Genomic DNA, 23,030 nt, shown 5'->3' on the forward strand with positions numbered 1-23,030 from the left:
GCATAAGGAGCGTGGGAGGTTTAGTGATTTTCTTCTAGATGGGTTCAACGAAAAGTTCTTGGCTAATTGAGTACGTAGCTTCTTGTGCCCCATAAGGGATATGAAGTTCTCGTAGTTATCCTAGGATGGTACGGTTTATGCGGTATGTTGTGTAGGATTGAGATTTGCATGTGTAAGGACACGGTTCATATTTGAAAGGAAGGTCACAAATTCTTAGATATCATGGGCAGCTTCAGGTGACTAGATAAATGAGATTACTGATTGGTGTGGCTTGATGAGTGTATAACATTTTAGAAAGGGCGATGTGTTTGAGTTACAGATGCTTTATTGGTATTGCGACACTATCTTGTCTGATCGACGGATGATATTCGAGTTTGCTTAGTGGCTCAAAAGAATTATAGGTGTACCTCTTATGAGATGATTGAGTACTAGAGGTGTGTTATACATGCGAGCGGTAGAATTGGGATCAGATATGGTAATTCGTGTGCTTTATGGACTTGGAGACTAGAAGTTCTCATATACAGGTTAGCTCGTGGTTGTGGATGGAAAAGATGTGGGTAAGTTAGTCAGATGATAGTATGTGCTATGATTCAGTCATTGTGAACCTTCGGAGGATTAGTTATTTGTTATGGGTAACTAGAGTTGATGTGTGGTTCATTGGTAAACATATATGGATGTGTGTTCGGCATCGAGACGGCTTTGTTGACTTCGAGTTACTATTGGTGAGGGATGTGTTGATTCGGTTGTTATTGAGCTATTAGTAATCAGGGGTATCTATGAGTTACCTTTTCGTGTTGCGAGCCATTAGGATTTGTTGGTTATAGGAACATGTGGTGCGGCTTTATTAGGGCCTCTCAATGGAATTCGAGCGGGAAGAGTACTGGGTATTGCTCGGTGGATGGCGTATCAGTTGTGTGGTGTTATGTAAATGCTTTGCGGTGGTTATGATGATTTCTTTGGTTTTAGACATCATATTACGCACGGTTGTCGATTTTTAGCATAGTAACTTAAGGTATCTCATGTAGACCAGGGTTTGGATGAGGTCGCGCATTGGAGCGAAGCTATGTGGAAGTATGATCCTAAGGGTTAGATTCGTGTGTTCTGTTTCTACAATGTACGACAGGTTCTCAGCATTGTGTGTGGTAGTACCAGTGAGCTTGCGGTACAGCTCTTTCATTTGAGTCATTTTCATGATTTGAGTAAGTTTGGATTGTGGCTTATTGGTGCACGGATTGCACAAGTTATGGCTTTAGTCTGTATTGATGTGTTAATGTCATCAGAGTAGTTGTGTTGGATTAGATGAGATCGTCGAGATTCGCAAACGAATTTGATCTCAGCATGTTGGAAGGATAACATCGAGGTTCGGCGCAGAAATTTGCTATGGTCTTTGCCAAAGGAGAAGTGGCTTCATGAATGGTTGATCTGAGAAAACGGTTATGGCTTACTGCGTGTTTCATTTATCATTGGCAGTATATGAAAGTGTTGGAATGAGACTTTAGTTGATAAGAGGTTTCCTATCGATATTTGGTTGTTGTGTGTAGCTGCTGTGATTAGAAGTTATCGCTGCAAGCGTTTGAGTTATGTGGTATATCATGTAATTGCACCGAGGTTGCGGGTATGGGTTATTACAGCTTGTTCGGGCTTAGTCAGAGTATAGATGTGAGATTTTGATCTTGTGGATGATTTCAGAAGTGGAAATGTGGTTCTAAGGTTCATGGGCTAGGTTGGACTGTGAAATTTCAGTTACATTGTGTTATCGGACCTATACGAGATAGGGTGACATGAGATCACCCCCGGGTGTGTTCATGGTAAAGTTATTCAGCGATTAGTTGGCTTTTGGAACAACTTTGGGCACATTCGAGGATGAACGTATGTTTAAGTGGGGTAGGATGTTACGACCCGACCGGTCGTTTTGAGCTTTTGCACTTTGCTCGCTAGTTCTCGGGCATGACTAGCCCCGCGTGATGTATTATGACTTATGTAAATCGTTGGTTTCGATTTTCAGGGAAATCAGAATGAATTTAGAAGAACAGTTCTCAGTTTAAAGCTGGAAATTTGAAAAACGTTTGCCTAAAATTTGACTTGTTGGTATATGATGTCAAATCGGAATTTTTATGATTTGGTTAGCTCCGTTAGGTGATTTGGGACTTAGGAGCATGATCGGAATGCATTTTTGGAAGTCCGTGGAAGGTTTAGTCTTGAATTGGCGAAATTGAGATTTTGGCGTTTTCCGGTTGATAGGTAAGATTTTGATATAGGGGTCGGAATGGAATTCCGGAAGTTGCAGTAGCTCCATTGTGTCATTTGTGACGTGTGGGCAAGATTTCAGGTCATTTGGACGTGGTTAGGTTGGGTTTTTGATCAAAAGCTTAATTTGGAAGTTCTTGGGATTCTTAGGCTTGAATCTGATGTGATTTTGGTGTTTTGATGTTGCTTTGAGCATTCCGAAGGTTAGAACAAGTTTGAATGAGGTTATGGGATATGTTGGCATATTTGGTTGAGGTCCCGAGGGCCTCGGGTGACTTTTGGGTGGTCAATCGGACCATTGCATGTTGTTTGGAATTGCAGAAAATTGTTGATCAGTGTTGCAGAGAAATGGCCTTTGCGTTCGCAAGTAGGCCCTCGCGTTCGCGGAGGGTTAGTTGGTGAAGGCTAGGGTTAAGCCTTCGCGTTCACGAGGAAGGCTACGCGTTCGCGAAGAGCTGGATGTTTGGTCATCGCGTTCGCGTAGAGTGGACCACGTTTGCGTAGAGTAATTTGGCCAGCTGGACTTGAGGCATTTTATTCATCGCGTTCGCGAGTAGTGTAACGCGATCATGAAGGTTTAGTCTGAGGAAGCATCGCATTCGTGATGGGCAGGTCGCGATCACGAAGAGGAAATTCTGATCAAAGTTCTTTTGTGCTTCGCGAACGTGAGGCTTTGACCGCTTTCGCGAAGAAGGATTTCAGGACTGGGCAGAATGTTTAAATAGTCGTCTTGTCCGCGATTTTGGGATTTATTTCCACCATTTTTGGTCATTTTTGGAGCTTTTTGAAGAGGATTGAAGAGGGCTTCAAGGGGAATCACTTGGAGGTAAGATTTATGGACTTTATACTCGTTTTTTATGTGAATTCTACCTAATTAATCATGGAATTTAAGCCTAGTATTGAAGAACTAGGGCTTGTAATTGAAGACCTAGAATTTGGGATTTGAGGGGCCATTTGAAGTCCGATTTTGATGTTCTTGGTATGTATAGACTCATGAGATGATGAGGATTCTATTGATGTGACTTTTATTGGGTTCCGAGATGTGGGCCCGGGGGCCGGGTTTGAGCAATTTCGGGATTTTTGATGTAAATTGGATATTTTCGACTGGGCTTTGTTCCCTTAGAATATTTTAATAGTTATGTATTGATTGTGGCTAGATTTGGAGCATCCGGAGGTCGATTCGAGAGGGCAAAGGCATCACGGGCTAGAGTTTGGACCGTATCGAGGTAAGTAATAATTGTAAATACTGTCCTGAGGGTTTAAAACCATGGATTTCACATCGTTGTGCTACTTTAAGGTGACGCACATGCTAGATGACGAGTGTGGAGTCGTGCACTGTTGGGGATTGTGAATTGGTCTGTCCCGTACGACTGTTAAGTCGCGTATCTGATTTGAAATCTTATGATATTCTATATTTTAGAGATTGATATTATATTTTGGGCTGTATGCCATGTTTGGGGCCTTGTGCCGACATGTCGAGACCCTTAGGGGCATTTTTACTATTCTTCCTCACTCTATTTGTTTTGAAAGCTTATTCTCAGTCATGTTTTACCTGTTTATTATTTAAATCTGGTTTTATCACTTTAATTATTAAAAATGTGAAAACTATTTGGGCTGAGTTCCCTATTTTACTGATGGTCCGAGTGATCGTAAGATTGATAACTGAGATAGTCCGAGGGTCTAATTGTGAGGTTTATGACTGAGATAGACCGAGGTTCTAATTGTGAGGTTAATGACTGAGAGAGGGTTGCACGCCGCAGCGATACAGTGGTTGGGCTGTAGGAGCCCCTCCGGAGTCTGCACACCCTCAGTGAGTGCAATCGACTGTATATATGGATTGGGCTGCACGCCGCAGCGATATATGGATCGAGCTGCATGTCGCAGCGGTTACTATATGGTACTTATTGAGTGTGAGTGCTGAGTGTGAGCGCTGATTGGTGAGAGCTGAGTCTCGAACGACTGAGAGGCTTGCTCGAGGGGCTGTATACATATATGCGTGATGCTTTACCCGAGGGGTTTGTTTTTATGTAATTGCTGTTTCCACTCCTTTTTATACTGAGTCTCTGTTAAAAATGTTGAACAAATGCTTTTAAACAACTTTCATTTAAGCTGGAGTTTTTATGAGATGTTCAGAATTTGATCACTGATTTGGCTTTGTTATTTCTACTGAGATTTTTATGTCATGAGGTGTTTATGATTCCTGTTTTGCCCGAGGGGCTATATACGAACTATGTTTTGCCCGAGGGGCCGATTATGGTTTTATTCTCTTTTATTATAAATGTTATTGAACCCCTACTGAAACTGTTGGAAAGCATTTTCAAATGATTCTTACCAAAAGCTGGATTTTAAATGAGACGATTGACTCGTATTCTGATTTTGAAAGCTTGTTGTGCTTATTGAGTTTATCATAAATGTGGATGCATCGTTTCCTACTGTTCGGTCTTTATTTACTCTTATTACTTACTGGGTTGGAGTACTCACATTACTCCCCGCACCTCGTGTGCAGATTCAGGTATTTCAGAACCTTGTAGCGGGTGTTGATTGCTCAGAGGCGGAGTCGTCGGAGTTAGCAAGGTGGCTGCACGACGTTCGCAGTACTACTTTCCTTCCTCTCATTTTCATTACTGTATTTAGTATATTTTTTTACCCTTGTTGTATTCGGACCTTGGTAGAAGCTTATGACTAGTGACACCCCGATGTCGGGCTTGTGTAATTATTCTGCACTTTTTAAAAAAAAATCATTATGAGAAATTATTGTTTATAAATGGTATAAAAAACAACTTTTATTGGAAAATGGTTGATTCGGGAGTTATGTCGGCTGGCCTAGTTTCACGATAGGCGTCATCACGACCGGGTCGGTTTTGGGTCGTGACAATATGGGAGCGTATTATTATGGACTTTGTAGTTGGTTTTCCACAGACATTGAGGAGCTTTGACGATGTTTGGGTCATTGTGGACAGACTGACCAAGTCTCCACATTTCATTCCAGTCATGACTTCCTACACTTCGGAACAAGTTGGCTAAGATCTACATCAGAGAGATTATCTACTTGCATGGTGTGCCTGTGTCTATTAACTCGGGTCGAGGCACTTAGTTTACTTCGTATTTCTGGAGAGCGGTTCAGCGTGAGTTGGGCACACAGGTTGAGTTGAGCACCGCATTTCACCCTTAGACAGATGGGCAATCTGAGGGACTATTCAGATTGTGGATGATATGTTGAGAGCCTGTGTCATAGATTTCAGAGGTTAGTGAGATCAGTTTCTTCCATTAAAGGAGTTTGCATACAACAACGGTTATCAAAAGAGCATCTATATGGCTATGTATGAGGCCTTATACGGAAGGCGATGTCGTTCTCCAGTTGGTTGGTTTCAGACGGGTGGGGCTAGATTGTTGTGCACAGATTTGGTTCGTGATGCTTCGAAGAAGTGAAATTGATTCAGGAGCGGTTTCGCACAGCGCAATCCAGGCAGAAGGGTTATACTGATAGAAATGTTCGGGATGTAGCTTTCATGGATAGTGAGAAGGTTCTACTTAGAGTTTCACCTATGAAAGGTGTGATGAGATTTGGAAATAGGGACAAGTTGATCCCTCGGTATATTGGTCCTTCGAGGGAAAGTTGATCCCTCGGTATATTGATCCCTCTTCATATACGACGAAGATATAAAATCATTAGGCAACTGTTCTCTAGGAGAATTATCACAATTGACTACGTGAAGGCAACTGATAATGTGTCGGATCCACTTACAAAAGGCCTAACAAGAGAGGTAGCTGAGAGATCATCAAGGAATATGGACTATGTCCAAGGATAAGTCATTGTGGTGGTAGCTTTACCTAGAAGACTAAAGATCCCAAGATCTAGGTTCGAGGATATCAATAAAGTCAAGATGGTTCAACATTGTCAAATAAAATAATTTAGTCTATTCTTTTAATGGGACAATGTTCAGCACCAAGAATAAAGCATTAAGGTTTTTAATGATTTCTAAGTTTGATACGGGATATATTGAATAGTGTACTTACGAGATGATACGTTTAGGAATTAGCTATGTAATATGAAGAGTTAACCGATTCAATGAGCATTCTGTAAGGTCAGTTCTCTACGTATTTATGAAATCAGGCAGTGTTCATGGCTTAAACAAATACAACAATAAGAACCAAAGACGGTTAACGATTGATTGTGTAACTTCTGGTGTCTAGGTATACAACAAATTTTGACGGTTCAAAGATATCAAATCTACCAATTGACCGAGTATATCCGGCATAAGTTCACTACGACAAGTTCAAATGGAAACCTATTAATCCAGATGCGATTAATCCTTTCTTGAGAATCACATAGTTTTCCATGCATATTTTTGTTGTATAGCCATTCCCTATTCATGTGGGGGGTTGTGGGATTTTTAGTTAGAAAATAATGTGAATGGAAAATGGAGGAAAAATAATTTTTTGATTTTTCCTCCTTTACAAAGGAGCATTGTCTCATATTGGAGGAGGAAAAGATATTTAGAGGGATTATATAAAATTGCACTTATTCTAGATCTTAAAGAGTTGAGAAGAAGGCAAGCCTCGTGCCGTCGTCGTTATCCCTCAGCTTGGCTTGGCTTCGACTTCGACTTTGGCTTTGAATTATGATTATAATCTGATTGATTGATTAATTTCTTGAACCAAATTTATTTATTATATTAATATTTTATTAATTTTTAATGGCTATTTTTGTAACGGTAATTTAACTTTCCCTCGGATTTTATTTTTCTGTTTTATTTTGCATAAGTAGCCGTTTTACGCAAGGCCATCTGGAAGAGTTGCACCTCTTAGTGATAGCATCCTAGGAATCTCAAATCTATTCAAGGACAAGGATGAAGCTTTGGAATCTCGAAGAGGACCTTTAACAAGATCTCAAGCTAAAAAGTTGCAAAACAAGGTCATTGAACTTCAAGAACGATCAAAGAAGTTGTTAGTTGGGAGGAAGAGCTTAAGGATATGAGTTATCTAGGTGTTATAATTATTTTATGTCCCAAGTTCATGTCCAACAAGAGGTAGATTAGATTCCAAAAAAATATCCTCTGAAGAAGGTCCAAATCAGACCACTGTTGGACCAATTTAACACCTAAAATGTGTCCAAACTTGCAGCCCATGAAGTCCTATATAAAGCCACATTTTTATAGAACAAAAAAGATTTATTTAATGTCCAAGAATGGTACAATAGTCCTGCTAGATGTTGAGTGCAAGTTGGTGCCACGTTGCTTCCAAATTTCCTTTAGGATTTCCAAGATTTTCAATATTCTATTCAAGATTGGTTTGGGACTAATTTCCATATATTATGGGACTATATTTAATTCTTTCCTAGTTAGTTAAGGTTATTTTTTTCCTTTTTCTAAGATATTTGGAATTACTTTCCAAGAAAGACTTGGTTTCTGCTTCCTAGTATTTTCCTTTTCCTAAGGTAGTTGGACTTGTTGTCCAAAATAGTTTAGGACTTTATTTACTTATTTTTTTGGTAGAATTTCGTGACCCCACTCTATATAAAAGGGTGTATTATTTATATTTAGACTTAGATTATTCAGATTATTATCAATAAAAATTGTGAGATTTTTCTTGCACTCTTGTGTGTGGCTACTCTTGGATTTATTCTTCAACCTTCAAGACTCAACTTAAGGTGGTAAGATGAATTCTTCAAAATCTTAGATCACTTCTAGGTATTCATGAAAGGTGAAAAGTTTAGGATTATTGTTATTCTTGTTATTCTAAAGGGTCGGGTTTCACAATCTATCTCTTGTTTTTAACCTCTACCAAAGGCGACTAGTTCTTCATTAGCTAATTGTTGTTGTTAGGATTAACTTTCAAGAATATACTTCTTGAATTCAAGAACCTCTTTCTTGAATTCAATCTATCTTTAATTTCCTCTCTTTTCATTTCTTTATTTTCTTTTAGCTTCCGCATGTTTCTTTATTTTCTTTAGTAGTTCTTGAACCCCTATCGTATTGTTATCAAGTGGTATCAGAACATAGACTAATCAAGATTTCAATCTTGATAATCTTGGGAGGTTCTTGAGCAAAAAAAACACAACAAAAAAAATGAAAATCAGCCCCAAAAAAGTGTTATTGCTCATTATTATTTTTAGAATTCAAGTACTATTTGGTTTCCAAGTCAAGAGAGGAAACAAGAAGAGAGGATCCTTGTTCTTGAAGATTAACGAAACATCTTTCCTTATTCTTGTGGTTTTGGGTTTCCTAAAATTCTTTCCTTTTTTTCTACTAACCAATTCCTATTCTTCCTAGGTTTGGTCATTCACTTTTCTTTCTTTTTCTAACTCCATATTCTGATCACTAAGGGTTGTGACTAGTAAGGTTTATTAATAAATCTAAAGATTAACGAACAAGAGTTGCTTTGAGTGAAAAAAGGCAAGAGAGGTGAGAACATTAGAAGGAAAAAGCCAAATTTGAGATATACATATTTCTTCTAGTCTTTGTGCAAGATGTTTCAAACAGGTAGTTATGAAGAAAGGAGGTGAGCTATGACTCAACAATTTGAAAAGTCGAACTTACAGCATAATGAATGGAAGGAAGACAATGGTAAAGTAATTTTTCAAACAAGAGCTAAAGTGATGTCTGCGATTTGTGCCCTTAGAATTGACAAAGAGTTTGGCCATAACTCAATTAGCACTTACATGGTTGAGAAATTGAACTTGCCTTATGTTGAGCATATTGAACTACATGTTGGGAGGAGTAAAGGTAGATAAAAGAGTGTTATTACTATTCTCTATTGGAAGGTATGAGGATACGATATGGTGTGATGTGATTCCCATGAATAATTATCGTATCTTGTAGTAAAATCCATGGTATGACTATAGAAGAGCTTCATATAACATGGAAAATAAATAAATACTCTTTTGAGGTTAACGAGTGGAAACTCATTCTTGGACCTTTGACTCCCTCACAAATTTGTGAAGATGAAAAGACTGTTAAACAAAATATGGAAAAATATGAGAGAGAAAAGAATGAGAGGAGTAAGGGAGTGCATGTTGACATCCCAAGAGAGGAAAAATGAGAGGTTGTGTTGAGTAAAGAGAGTGGGATGTCATGGAAGGAAAATAGTGAGCTTGAGAGGAAAGAAAAGAGAGAAGACCATGAGATAGAAAAAGGCTTTGAGGTAGAGAGCGAGAATAAAGATGGTTTGAGTGAAGAAAAAGAAAAAAACCTTGGTGAGAGAGAAGAGGATAAGGACGAGGAAAAAGTTAGTTTTGTGATAAAAGCCAAAGAAAGTGTAAGCAAGAAAAAATTTCCTTACTTCCTAACCCATTAACTCTTTCTTGTTTTAGTTCTTGTGATTTTGTGCAGCCAAGTGTTGACAAACCTTTTGAAAGGGGAGATAAAGTGCAAGAGATGGTGGCAAAAGATCCAATTCGATTCCAGCATGAATTTGGCGATATCTATTCTTGTTGGGTGATGTAAGATAAAAGCTTGGTTAATTTCTTTGTTGCTGAATCTTTTGACTCTTTTGATCCTTATTTATAGGTTTATAACATGGAGTTCCCTAAAGACATTGCTAAGTTAGAGCCACTGCATCAAAGAATAAAAGGTGATATTGTTCCATTAGTAAATAAGTCCAAGTATAGTATGTATAATTGGTTTATTTACATTCTTGGCCTTTCTAGAATACCTAAGGTATTTTTGGAGGTAATAAACTATACTCTTAATTCTTATGTTGGTGACTTTATAACTTAAGTAGATGATGATATTTTAATGCACATCAAGTCACTAACTGTAATATCTAAGTTCAAGTACATGAGTAATTTACTTTCTTTTGAAACTGAGCATGACATAGATCATTATATATTCCAATTTGGTGGAAAGAGGCTTGTGAATGAGTTAAATATTTTTTTCTTCACTTATTCAAGTGTCTCATGAGTTTTCGTGTAATAAATTGCTAGAACATGATTTTTTTTTTTGTGATGGAGAGTTATTCTTTAAGTCATATTGACTGTGAGCTTGTAAAAGTGTTTGCTACTAGTAAAGAAGATATGCATGATTATTGTGACGCTTGTGATCAAGTACTCTTTCACGAACCTATCCATGACTCTTTCTGTGATAGTTTGAACAATTGTTTAGAATCCATTGATGTTGGGGATATTATTGGGGAAAGTTATAATCATGAGCTTGAATGTATTGAATCTTTTATTTTGGGAATTATAGGTTCTTCCAACCTTCTTGTGAAGTTATGTGCTTCTTTGAATAGCTTACATGTAGAAGAATCCATGAGATTTGTAATTAATACTTGACTATATCATAAAAGTGTCTTATTTGATACATGTGGTAGAGATACTTGTTTTAAATGGATACGTGATCAATCTTTTGTAATTTCATTGTCATGCACATTTTTTGAGAGGTTTTTATGGGACAAATCTAAGTAGGCATAAATTTTATTAGGATGATGATGTCCATATGCTTTATAAAGGAATATTTATACATATTAGGCTTAATTGGGTTAAATGGACACATGGTCGCTATCTTGTTTTATTCTTACCATTTTTTCAGATTAGTGGATACCATTTACTAGTGTCTGTCTTCATTTTCTTGCAAGGTCAAAATTTGAGGACGAATTTTCTTTAAGAAGAGGGGAATGATATCATCCTAGGAAGCTCAAATCTATTCAAGGACAAAGATGAAGCTTTGGAATCTCGAAAAGGGACTTTAACAAGATCTCAAGCTAAAAAGTTGCAAAATAAGGTCATTGAACTTTAAGAATGATCAAAGAAGTTGTTTGTTGGGAGGAAGAGCTTAAGGATATGAGTTATCTAGGTATTATAATTATTTTATGGCCCAAGTTCATGTCCAACAAGAGGTGGACTAGATTCTAAAAAAACATCCTCTAAAGAAGGTCCAAATCAGACCACTGTTGGACCAATTTAGCACCTAAAATGTGTCCAAACTTGCAGCCCATGAAGTCCTACATAAAGCCACATTTTTATAGCATAAAAATGATTTATTTGATATCCAAGAATGGTACAATAGTCGCGCTAGATGTTGAGTGCAAGTTGGTGCCAAGTTGCTTGTAAATTTCCTTCAAGATTTCCAAGATTTTAAAGATTCTATCCAAGATTGGTTTGGAACTTATTTCCATATATTATGGGCTTATATTTATTGCTTTCCTAGTTAGTTAAGGTTATTTTTTTCCTTTTTCTAAGATGTTTTGGAATTACTTTCCAAGAAAGACTTGGTTTCTGCTTCCTAGTATTTTCCTTTTCCTAAGGTAGTTGGACTTGTTGTCTAAAGTAGTTTAGGACTTTATTTACTTATTTTTTTGGTAGAATTTCGTGACCCCACTCTATATAAAGGGGTGTATAATTTGTTTTTAGACTTAGATTATTCAGATTATTATCAATAAAAATTGTGAGATTTTTCTTGCACTCTTGTGTGTGGCTACTCTTGGATTTATTCTTCAACCTTCAAGACTCAACTTAAGGTGGTAAGATGAATTCTTCAAAATCTTAGATCACTTCTAGGTATTCATGAAAGGTGAAAAGTTTAGGCTTATTGTTGTTCTTGTTATTCGAAAGGGTCGGGTTTCACAATCTATCTCTTGTTTTTAACCTCTACCAAAGGCGATTAGTTCTTCGTTAGCTAATTGTTGTTGTTAGGATTAACTTTCAAGAATAAACTTCTTGAATTCAAGAAACTCTTTCTTGAATTCAATTTATCTTTAATTTCCGCCTTTTTTGTTTCTTTATTTTCTTTTAGCTTCCGCACGTTTCTTGATTTTCTTTAGTAGTTCCTGGACCCCTATCGTGTTGTTATCACTTAGTTTAAATCCAACCTATTGGTTATAGACACCAGGTTATTCCCTCAGATTTTTTTTACAACAAATTCTGAATTCTCCTTCTTCTTCTGCATTATTTTCTAATAGAAAGTAAATAAAAGTAAGTGTGATTTGCTATTGATATTTGCCTTCGTTGGTCACTGGGATTTGGAGTACCGCTACACCAGTGAGGTTGTCCGTTCTTTCCTGGAATGAAATAACCCTAAACCTCGAGTACTAGGAGGGGATTAAGTTCCTTAAAAAACACTATGAATTCAGTGGGCTCGAATATTATTCTAATTCTTCTACGTTTCTGTTTTACATTGTTTAAGTTTCTAGAATTTAATCTTCGAATACAGATTATAACAGAAATACCTAAAATTACACCAAATTTTATTTAGACATTTTAACTAGGCCTTGTTTCGATTGAATACTTATAGTATAGCCAAGGTGTACAAATCAGACACATTATGTGCTGCCTTGAGATGCCTTAAGCTCGTGCTAGTAAGCGCTCCGTATGTAGAACAATTAGCCAATTAAATTACTTTGGTATGAAAGATGAACCTAAAAAGTAGTATGGAAAGCTGTCCAATAAAGATGTGAAATTGACCTGCTTCAAGTGAAATCAACCATTTAATTGGACGTAAGGAGAGCATGTAGAAACACGCTTGAGTTATTTCCAAGCAAGTGCGAAATTGTGATGAACTTTTACTTGTTTTAAAATAAAATTCTACATTTCAAGGCCTTAAAAATCTCTTTTAGCATCACCTTAATTTGAGTGTGCCATCCGGGCGCGTAGCCGAAAAGCCTAAATGGAAAATCTGTGAAAAATGATAAATTTTGACTATAAAATGAATTAATTTGACTTCGGTCAATATTTTGGGTAAACGGATCCGGACCCGTGAGTGGATAATCCCGGAGGGTCCGTAGGAAAATATAGAACTTGGGCGTATGCCCTGAATCGAATTCCGAGGTCCCAAGCCCGAGAAATGAATTTTTGAAGAAAATTATTTTCTGAAATTGTTCATAAGGTTTGGAAGTGAATTTTGATTAGAACTTGTTAGTATTGGGCCCGTATTTTGGTTTCGGTGCCCGGTACAGGTCTTATATATGATTGAAGATAATTCTGTGAAGTTTGGTAAGAAACGGAATCCGTTTGACGTGATTCGGACCTTAAATGCAAAATTTGATGTTTAAAGAAGTTTTGTGAAATTTCATTGATCTTGAGGATTAATTCGATGTTCATGATGTTATTTTGGTGATTTTATTACATGAATAAGTCTGTAGAATATTTTTGAGCTTGTGTGTATATTTGGGTTGGAGCCCTGAGGGCTCGGGTGAGTTTTGGATAGGCCACGGGGTGCATTTTTAACTTAGAAAAATTGCAGGTTTTCAACTGTGCATAGCAAGCCTGTAGGCTTTGTATTTGTGAAGTCTGGCTCGCAAATGCGATATCGCAAATGCGAGCGGCTTGTCGCAATTGCGAAGAAAGCCCAGGCCAGCTCCCTCTCGCAAATGCGAGATTATCTTCGCAATTGCGAAGTTTCCTATTTGGCCGGTGATCGCAAATGCGATGCTGTGGTCGCAATTCCCAAGTCGCAAATGCGACATGTTGATCGCAAATGTGAAAGTCCAGTTTTCCCTGAAAGGTTCGCAAATGCGAGCCCTGTTTCGCAATTCCCAAGCTAGCAGAGGTCGGGGCTCGCAATTGCGAACCCCTATTCGCAATTCCTACATATGAGACCTGCAACTTTTATACTTAGACGATTTTAAACTCATTTTTCACATCTTTTCAAAACAAAAACTCCTTTGGGCGATTTTTCAAGAACTCTTCTTCCAAATCGATTGTAAGTTAATTTTAACTCATTTCCTTCAATCATAAACATCTTTTAACATGATTTCAACTCAAAATCAATGATTTTCATGGGGGAAATTGAGTGTTTTGTGTAAAACTTAGGTTTTTCGAAAATTGGGGATTTGGACCTTAATTTGAGATCCAATTTCAAAATAAATTATATATTTGGGTTTGTGGGAGAATGGGTAATCGGGTTTTGGTTCGAACCTCAGGCTTTGACCATGTGGGCCTAGGGCGATTTTTGACTTTTTGGGCAAAACTTTAGAAAAACTCATTTTCATGCATTGGGGTTGATTCATTTAGCGTTTATTGATGTAATTAAGTAACTTGTGGCTAGATTCGACCGAATTGGTGGTGGAATCAAGGAGTAAAGCTATAATTGAAACGTGAATTGTGTTCGTGGCATCGAGGTAAGAGTTTGGTCTAACCTTAGATTGAGGGATTAGGAGTTGTGTCTTATTTGCTACATGTTAATTGTGGAGTACGACGTATAAGCATGGTAAGGAGTATCTATACGTTGGTGTCAAGCATGCCCGTGAGTTTTATATTATAATTGTTATGACTCCGTTGTGATTTATTGCGCTTCATATGTTATTATCAACATTGTTCCCTTGCCGGGATGTTTGTTTAATATTAATGATCCCTTGCCGGGATGTTTGTTTTGATAGTATTGTTCCCTTGCCGGTATGTTTGTTTTGATATTATTGTTCCCTTGCCGGGATGTTGTTGAAATATCATTGTTTTCTTGCGGGGAAGTTGTTATATTGCTCTTGTTCCCTTGCCGGGATTCCTTGTGATTATTGTTGGCATGTAAATAGGAGCGGGTGGTACGCCTACCACAAGATATAATGAAATGGGAGTGGGTGGTACGCCTACCACAAGATATAATGAAATGGGAGCGGGTGGTACGCCTACCACAAGATAAATGAAATGGGAGCGGGTGGTACGCCTACCACAAGATAAATGAAATGGGAGCGGGTAGTACGCCTACCACAAGATATAATGAAATGGGAGCGGATGGTACGCCTACCACGATATAAATGAAATGAGAGCGGGTGGTACGCCTTCCACGAGATACATGAAATGGGAGCGGGTGGTACGCCTACCACGAGATACATGAAATGGGAGCGGGTGGCACGCCTGCCACGAGATACATGAAATGGGATCGGGTTGCACGCCTGCAACAAGATGTGAAAAGAAAGTGAAATCTGTCTTTGTTTTCCTTATTCTTGTTAGTGGTTGATTTTGATTTCTTTATAATTCTCTTGATATTCTGTTTTACCTGTTATTCCCCGAAGCATGTTTCCCCCTTCTATCTTTATTTGTTTATTTCTGTATTTCTTTTCCGCTGTATATATATATATTTGAACTGCACAGGTTTATTTGGTAGTCTAGTCCTAGCCTCATCACTATTTCGCCGGGGTTAGGCTGGACACTTACCATCACATGGGGTCGGTTGTGCTGATACTACACTCTGCACTATGTGCAGATCCCGGAGCAGCTTTTGGACAGTAGCTTGGAGGCTTCCTTCAGTCCCTCCGGAGACCCAAGGTAGACCTGCAGGCGTCCGCAGGCCCTGGCGTCTCCCTCTGTCCCTATTTCCTATTTCATTTTCCTTTTATTCAGAAACAATATACTGTTATTTCTTCAGACTTTGTATGTAGCAATCTTAGACAGTCTGTGACACTGTGACACCAGATTTTGGGTAGTTAAGGCTTAAGTATTTGTAATAGATGCAGTTTTCATAAATTTTATTGTTGTCTTCCGCTTAAATTTGAATTTTCGCTGTTACCACGTTATCGTCTTATATTTGTTAAAAAGAAATAATTGATTAATGAAGTAATTAGATTAAAAGTTTGGCTTGCCTAGTTCACATTAGTAGGCGCCATCATGACTCTCGAGGATAGAAAATTCGGATCGTGACAAAAATACGTCTACTTGGTACACTTTAATATACTGCAAATATTCAATCGGAACAAAAGCTAATTAAGAGGTCCAAATAAAAAATCGTGACAACTTTAAGTATCTACTTTAACTATTTAGCATAAAATTGACATAAGATAATTGAAGAGTTCTGCAGACGCATTCAACATAAACTGTTTATATGTTATAATTTGATAGATAAAATAAACCTATAGAAAAATCTTACCTTTTCAAATATCTGCGTATAAAAATAATTTTTTTTCAAAACATTGACATCTAAAAACTCCAAAACCCTTTTTTCTTCTCCATTTCCAATGGAAAAAAATCAGAAACCTTTCAAAAGAAACGCAGAGTCTCACGCACACACACACCTCTCTCTGCCGAACCCCCCCCCCCCCCCCCAAACTCTCCAGTTTTTCATACAGTACACACATACACACACAGAGTCATTTTGTTTTTTTTCTCTCTTTATTTTCTTGTGTGAAATGTGAATACCAACAAAATATATGTGATATCATCTTTTACACTTACTTAGCCAAACAAACAGTCCAAACTCTTGGAAAACTCACCTCCCTCTTTTACCCACACTTCTTTCCTTTTCCCTCTTCTCCTCCTCCAAGAACCAAACAAATTTTCAACCAAATTCGAACCCCATTTACCCTTTTTTTCTCCTTTACACTTGCATACAAAAAGAAGAACACCAACACCAGCATACCCACATGCATTCATGAGTTGTGTCTGCAGAAGAGACCATTCAGCTACTGGTGGGGTGGTGGCGGTGGAACAAAATCTTTGTTATAATGGGTTGTTGTTTATCTCAATTAGCAGCCAAATTTGCCTTCTTTCCTCCATCACCAGCTACATATCAAGTGAAAAAGAGAGACGATGGAAGGCTAGTTGCTGTTTCAACAACATCAAATATGCCTATTGATGACCCTTCACTTGATGTTCTTCTTGTTGATACCAAAAGAGGCAATAAGATTGTAGCTTTTTACTTTAAAAACCCATATGCTAAGCTCACCATTCTTTACTCTCATGGCAATGCTGCTGATCTGGGCCAGCTCTATGACCTGTTTCTTCAGCTTAAAGCTAATCTCAGAGTCAACCTTATGGGGTCTGCTTACTTTTCTTCTTCTTTTTTATGTTTTCTACTGTTTCTCTCTTGAGTGTTTTAAGCTTGATTTGTAAAAAATCTGGTCAATCTTAAATTTTTAAATAATTTATATTTTCTTCGTTTTTTGGGGCTAGATTGTGAGATATGGGTCTCTGTCTCCTCACCTTTTTTGCTATGTTCCTAGTATTTCTCTCTCTTGGGGTTTGGTAAAGGTCACTTTTTCCATCCATTTTCTCTACTTGAAAAAAAAAAATAGAAAAGCTTTTTGTCCAATTTAAAGTTTTATTAATTTCTACTACACTTTGATCTCTCTATTGCCTGTTACTCCCTTGTTTGATCTCATGGTTTCAGTGAAAATTTCATTGTTAAATAAATAAACCTTTGAATTTCTTTTGTTTGTCTGATTTCTTTTCTCCTCATCAGTGCCTTTTGATCTGTTAAATTTTGACAGTGAGTTATCATCTTTTTTAACTGAGTATTGGAAAAGAAAAAGCAAGAGCCGTGTGAATTCTCATTGTTGTCACAAATCACTAGTCCCTTTCCAACAGTTACAATTTTTTTTTTTGCTTTTCTTTGTCCTTATATGTAGTGTGATAGATTTTCACCCACAGAATGAGATGTAAAAGTAAAATGGGGTTTTTAGTGGTGTGTCTGGATAGAGACATGGGTCCCTACTACTTTGTAGAGGGAATAAAAGCATTGCTTTTTTGTACTGAGACTTGCCTTTGATCTTGCTCTTTTATGTGTTTCTTTCAAATATACATACAGTGTCCATAGACATGTTCCTCTTTGGTGAGTTTGACACACATGTCACACTGTTGTCTAACAAGGATGCAATGAGAGTCCAGTAATTCCATTTTTGTGTGTTTGGCACAGTTGTCACAATTGATCTGAACTGTTCATTTGTATTAAAAGGTACAGAATTATCAGTGTACCCTTGCATTTCATAGTAGGTAACAAGGTACCAATGTATCACATGTGTGCCAGACTAAGCTAAGAGGAATCAGTTTACATCTTTGATTTTAACCAGAATGCTTTTTGTTAGTTGCATTTTTGAACATTTTAGCTTGAAATTTCCAATTTGTTCAATACCCAACTCATGTGTTATTGCACATTCTCATGTTGCTATAGGCTATTATACTTTGACCAGTTTCCTAAGAAGTGCTGTTCTCTACTCTAAAAAAAATTATCCTTCTGAATTTTCACTTTTTGTAATCCATCTCAATTACTATGCAGATATGACTATTCTGGCTATGGAGCATCTTCAGGGAAGGTATGTCATTCGATTAATTAAGTAAGAATTTAAGGATGTGGGTGCAGGTTTTGGTTTGTGCTGGCAAGTTACTTCTTCTCAGTGTCTTTTTTTTTGGGCATGATGTAGCCAAGCGAATTTGATACATACGCGGACATAGAAGCGGTGTATGAGTGCCTTCAAACAGAGTATGGAATTAGCCAGGAAGATTTGATTCTCTATGGGCAATCTGTCGGAAGTGGCCCAACATTACACTTGGCAGCTAAATTGCCACGGTTGAGAGGTGTGGTTCTGCACAGTGGCATTCTTTCAGGCCTTCGTGTGCTTTGCCATGCAAACTTCACTTTTTGCTTTGACATTTACAAGGTAACTAACATCCTTCAAGGAAATAAAAATTAACTTGTTGAGGTCTTTTTCCTTTTTTGACAAGTATTATTCATTTGACTGTGTTGTCGTCTTTGTATGATAATTAAATCCTGGACTTGGAGCATTTTGGAGGAATGCTAACAGAGATAGCTTTGGTGACATTCTCTATTTATAGCTTTAGTTTGTAAGAATAAATTATGGAAGCTTCCTTTGCCTCAAGATACCCAAATTACTTTCTGTGACTGTAAGTTAAGTGGTGGTCCTGTGCTGGTACTACATGGTTATGAGTAACTCATGTTTTTTCAATAAAGCAACCAAATAACTTTAAAATGACGACCTATGAAGAAGGAAAGATATTTGCTTTCCTATGGTTGTTATAGAAAAGTGCATTCAAAGTTTTGAGCCGATTCTGCTGCAGTTCATGAAACTTGTAATGATTCTGAAATGTTTGCAATTTTTTTTTTTTTTTGCCAGTGGCCTGTGTAATTTATTAGGGGAACAACTTGAATACCTTATATATTCATTTGTGTATGTTCCTTGGGTCTATCGTAAGATCTAACAGCTATGTTCATGTGCAGAATTTAAACAAGATTCAGAAGGTGAAAAGCCCTGTGCTTGTTATACATGTAAGTTGTTGTTGTTGTTTTTTTTTTTTTTTTTTTTTTTTTTTGCATTAGTTGACATTTACATTCAAATTTCTTACGCAATGTTGACATTTTAAGTGACGAGGGTAAGATTAAATTTAAGTAATATAGAGAAGAGAACAAATGGATATGGACTTTTATTTCTTTTCAACTAAAGGATCCTATCTGCCAATTGCCATGAAGACAATCGGAGATATAAGAACAACTTCCTTTTCTCTTTAATTTCCATATGAGATATCTCGGGAATATCCTTTTGGGATGAGACCTTTTGGATCATTGTCGTTGTTATATGATAAGATTCTGTCCCTGTGTAACATATACAACAACAAAAACTTCAGCATCTTCTGGTAAAGTTTGTGCATTCTCAAGTATTCTCTGCTGTTACAATGTAGGATTTGTATTAGCACAAGAGATTTAACTCAATCTTCTGGTGAAATGGCACTTGAATGCCATGATAGATGAAGATGTAACTCATAGAACTAACATAAAGCTAATATAGGATGATTAAAATGGTGGGAGACAGAAGTGTTTGTGAAGGAAATGTGCCTGATAAAATAAAAGGCAAGTTCTATACAACTGTCATGAGACCGACAAGGATGAGTTGGCGTCAACTGATGATCACATTATGTTGAATTAGTCTGATGCAACTAGTGGTATCTAAGATATCAAAGTTAGAAACTCTGGATTTGCATCAGCGACCACCTACCCCTTTCCATCTCAGAAGGAAAGTTGATTTTCATGTAATGCTGTGTTCCTAGAGTGAAACAACAGTTTCCTGTATGGATTATTGAAGGCTTTTAGTTTATAAAAATGAGCACTGCCCAAATTGCTAAGAGCCAAGTTGATTACCAGAATATCTATTCAAAAAATGTAGGCTTTAAATAACATGCCAGAACGCTTATCTGCTCATGTTGGGTTGCCAATTTGAATGACTAAGTTTGATTAAGTGGAATGGTCTGTTTTCAAGCTGATTGTTTTATTCCTTTAGGTGTTTTCTATCTAACTTGATGGGGGAGGGCGAAGGTTGTTGGAGGTTAGAATTAAAGAGGTGGCTTAGCTGAATCGGCTCTCAGAGCTCCTTAGCGATGCAATATATGACTGATACAATAGACATGCTTTGTCCATAGTGTATAGCTTATGAAGAACAAATCCTTCATACAGCTTATGAACGACAAATCTGTTTTGTCATGTCAAAAGCGTCTAAACTTAAGCCTTACCGTTAGATAGAATTGTGACTTGCCAAGGATCACAGTGATTCTCTATGTTGAAAACCAACCTTGTAGCATGCAAAAAGGTTTAACAACATTGAGAAGGTTCTTGTCAATTATGATTCAGATTTTGGAGACGTGTTCCATGACAACTATGTATAATAAAGGCATAAACTTGTAAAAGATATGATTTGATGATATCTATTTTCTTATGGTGACTTCCTTCGCAAAAAGTTTCTTATGGTGGCTTAAATAAATAGATGAAATAAAAGTTCCTAACTAAATTGGAGCAAATTATGCTTAATAGTTTTATCAAGAATCCAATTGTATATACATGCTGTTTGTTTAAAATAATTGATATTTGAAATCCTCGTCTACAATCGCCTTTTAATTTCTGATGCCGCTCAAGAACATCGAAAAATAATTTTTGATGACCTATGGAATAAATTTTCCTACACTTGTGCTTTATGGGTCAGCTAGAATATGGAGGAAAGGAAACAAGGTAAATATACTTAAGGTCTTTCTCTGTCTTATTGGTGCAGCATCTTGATGTGTTCCTACTAATGTTTTACAGGGCACAGAGGATGATGTTGTAAATTGGCTACATGGTAATGGACTTTGGAAAATGGCTAGGGATCCATATGAACCCTTATGGGTCAAAGGGGGAGGCCACTGCAACTTGGAACTCTACCCAGATTACATCCGCCACCTTTGCAGGTTTATTCAAGAAATGGAGTGCATGACCACTGAAATTAGGCTTAAAAAGATCAGACAAACTCTACGTCTGCCGAAGAGATCAGATACAACCATTTCTACCAACTGCTGTTGTCAAGTTAAATGCAGACTACCTAATTGTCTAAGTTGCTCAAAACTGAGCTGCACTAAATGTTGTCTTTGGCCCAAATGGCAACTCAAATGCTTGTCCTGTCGTAAACCTGGCTGCCTCAAATGTTCCTGCACGTTGCCAAAGTGTTCATGCGCGTGCCCAGAATGTTCATGTGGATGCCCAAAGTGTTCGTGCACGTGCCCTAAATGCTCATGCACATGTCCAAAATGCTGTTGTTGGAGTGTAAAATGTTCGTGTTGGTAATTGTTTTGCGGTTGGTATACGTATTGGTTCAGGTGAAAGGGAATAGTTTTGTATAGTTTGCACAAGTTGTGGATGGACCTCAAAGATGTGCAGTAGTCTAGACAGTTGGACATGAAGTGGTTATTTAGAAATTTATTTAAAACTAATAGAGTTTTATTCTTATCATTTCATTGACACTGTTAAGTTATTGTATCTCCTCTTTTAGTCCTACTCATTCAATTAAGAGCCTAGTTCCTCCTCTTGATTGCTGAATTTACATATTTCACCGAAGAAATTCTTCGGAATCTGGACCATCAGATGCACTGTGGATAAGTCGGATATCATGTTTTAGATACGGCCTTTAGTACTTTATTTTTTGAAAAAATTACATCATATATCACTTGGGCTATACAATCCATTCGAAAATAGCCCACATTTGAAACCCTTACTTGGTTTAGCACAGGTTGTATATGTTGTGAAATTTAGTTTTCACCCGGTTGCCCACAAATATTAAAACAACGGTTTTAATATTTTAAATTTCAATTTCTCTGTTTCTTTTTCTCTCTCTTCCTCACGCCTTCTCAGAGAAGAAGGCAACCGACCTCTATTGTTGGGTCTCAAGTACTTTTTCGAGCTTTCACTCTTATTTTTAGGTAATTTTCGTTTCATTTTATGCTTTTATCACAGTTTTGGTTTTGAATTTTGTTTTATTTTTAATTTTTTTTGCTTTTCTAATTATGCCTATTTTCTTTACAATGTTGTTGTGTTTTTCGTTTGATTTTGTGTTCCTTCTATCTTCGTTCTGGGCTTAAACTTGATGTTTCAATTTGCATGTTTTGTTATTTCGACTTTTAGGGTAGAATTTTTTATTTTTTGAGTTTTGTTACAATTTGGGAAAATTGGCCTCTGCTTTGTGTTCATGGCCTTTATTTTTTGTTTGATTTTTGTGTTTTCCTTCACTTGCCTTCACTTTTGTTAAAGCTTTGTTTGTTTGTTTTATTGTAAAAAATGCGTTAAAAAATACCTGCTTCTAAAAGCAAAATGAAGGTTGCTGGAAAAGGCGTTAAGTTCGATTTTGTGAAAAGATTGAGGGACTTGCCCTCAAGCCCTGATTCTGAAGCTAATATGCATGTCCAGGCCCCAGATGATGATGGTTTTGAGTCTCCTGCTCCTCCTAAAAACTTGCAACAAGAGAGCAGTCGAATGACTCGTTCACAAACGAGGAATACTCCCACTCCAGTTAAATCAGCGAGGGACTTGCCCTCAACCCCTGCTTCTAAAGCGAATATGCATGTCCAGGCTCCCGATGATGATGATTTTGAGTCTCCTGCTCCTACAAAAAAGTTGCAACAAGAGAGCAGTCGAATAACTCGTTCGCAAACGAGTAATACTCCTACTCCGGTTAACATCGTTAGAATAAGGAGTAAGAAATGTGGGAGACCTGAAAAATCAAAAGAAAAGCTGAAAGTTGATTTGGTTAATGAAGATGATGTAGGCCCCAGTGTTAAACCGAAAAGGAGAAGATCAAGGACGATGGTGAGACTGTGAGAGTTGTCTTGATTG

General features: G+C 37.3%; 1 protein-coding gene across 1 annotated transcript; it reads left to right on the forward strand.

The window, feature by feature from the left end:
• Positions 1-16,226: 16,226 nt before the first annotated feature.
• Positions 16,227-21,664, forward strand: LOC104214487 (uncharacterized). Its single transcript, XM_009764157.2, has 5 exons — positions 16,227-16,928; positions 18,165-18,201; positions 18,310-18,546; positions 19,125-19,172; positions 20,973-21,664. The coding sequence occupies exons 1-5, from the start codon at positions 16,615-16,617 to the stop codon at positions 21,486-21,488; spliced, it is 1,152 nt and encodes a 383-aa protein (XP_009762459.1). The 5' UTR covers positions 16,227-16,614; the 3' UTR covers positions 21,489-21,664.
• Positions 21,665-23,030: the final 1,366 nt, after the last annotated feature.

This window comes from Nicotiana sylvestris, chromosome 8 (genome assembly GCF_000393655.2).
Source record: "Nicotiana sylvestris chromosome 8, ASM39365v2, whole genome shotgun sequence".
NCBI classification, from domain to species: Eukaryota; Viridiplantae; Streptophyta; class Magnoliopsida; order Solanales; family Solanaceae; genus Nicotiana; species Nicotiana sylvestris.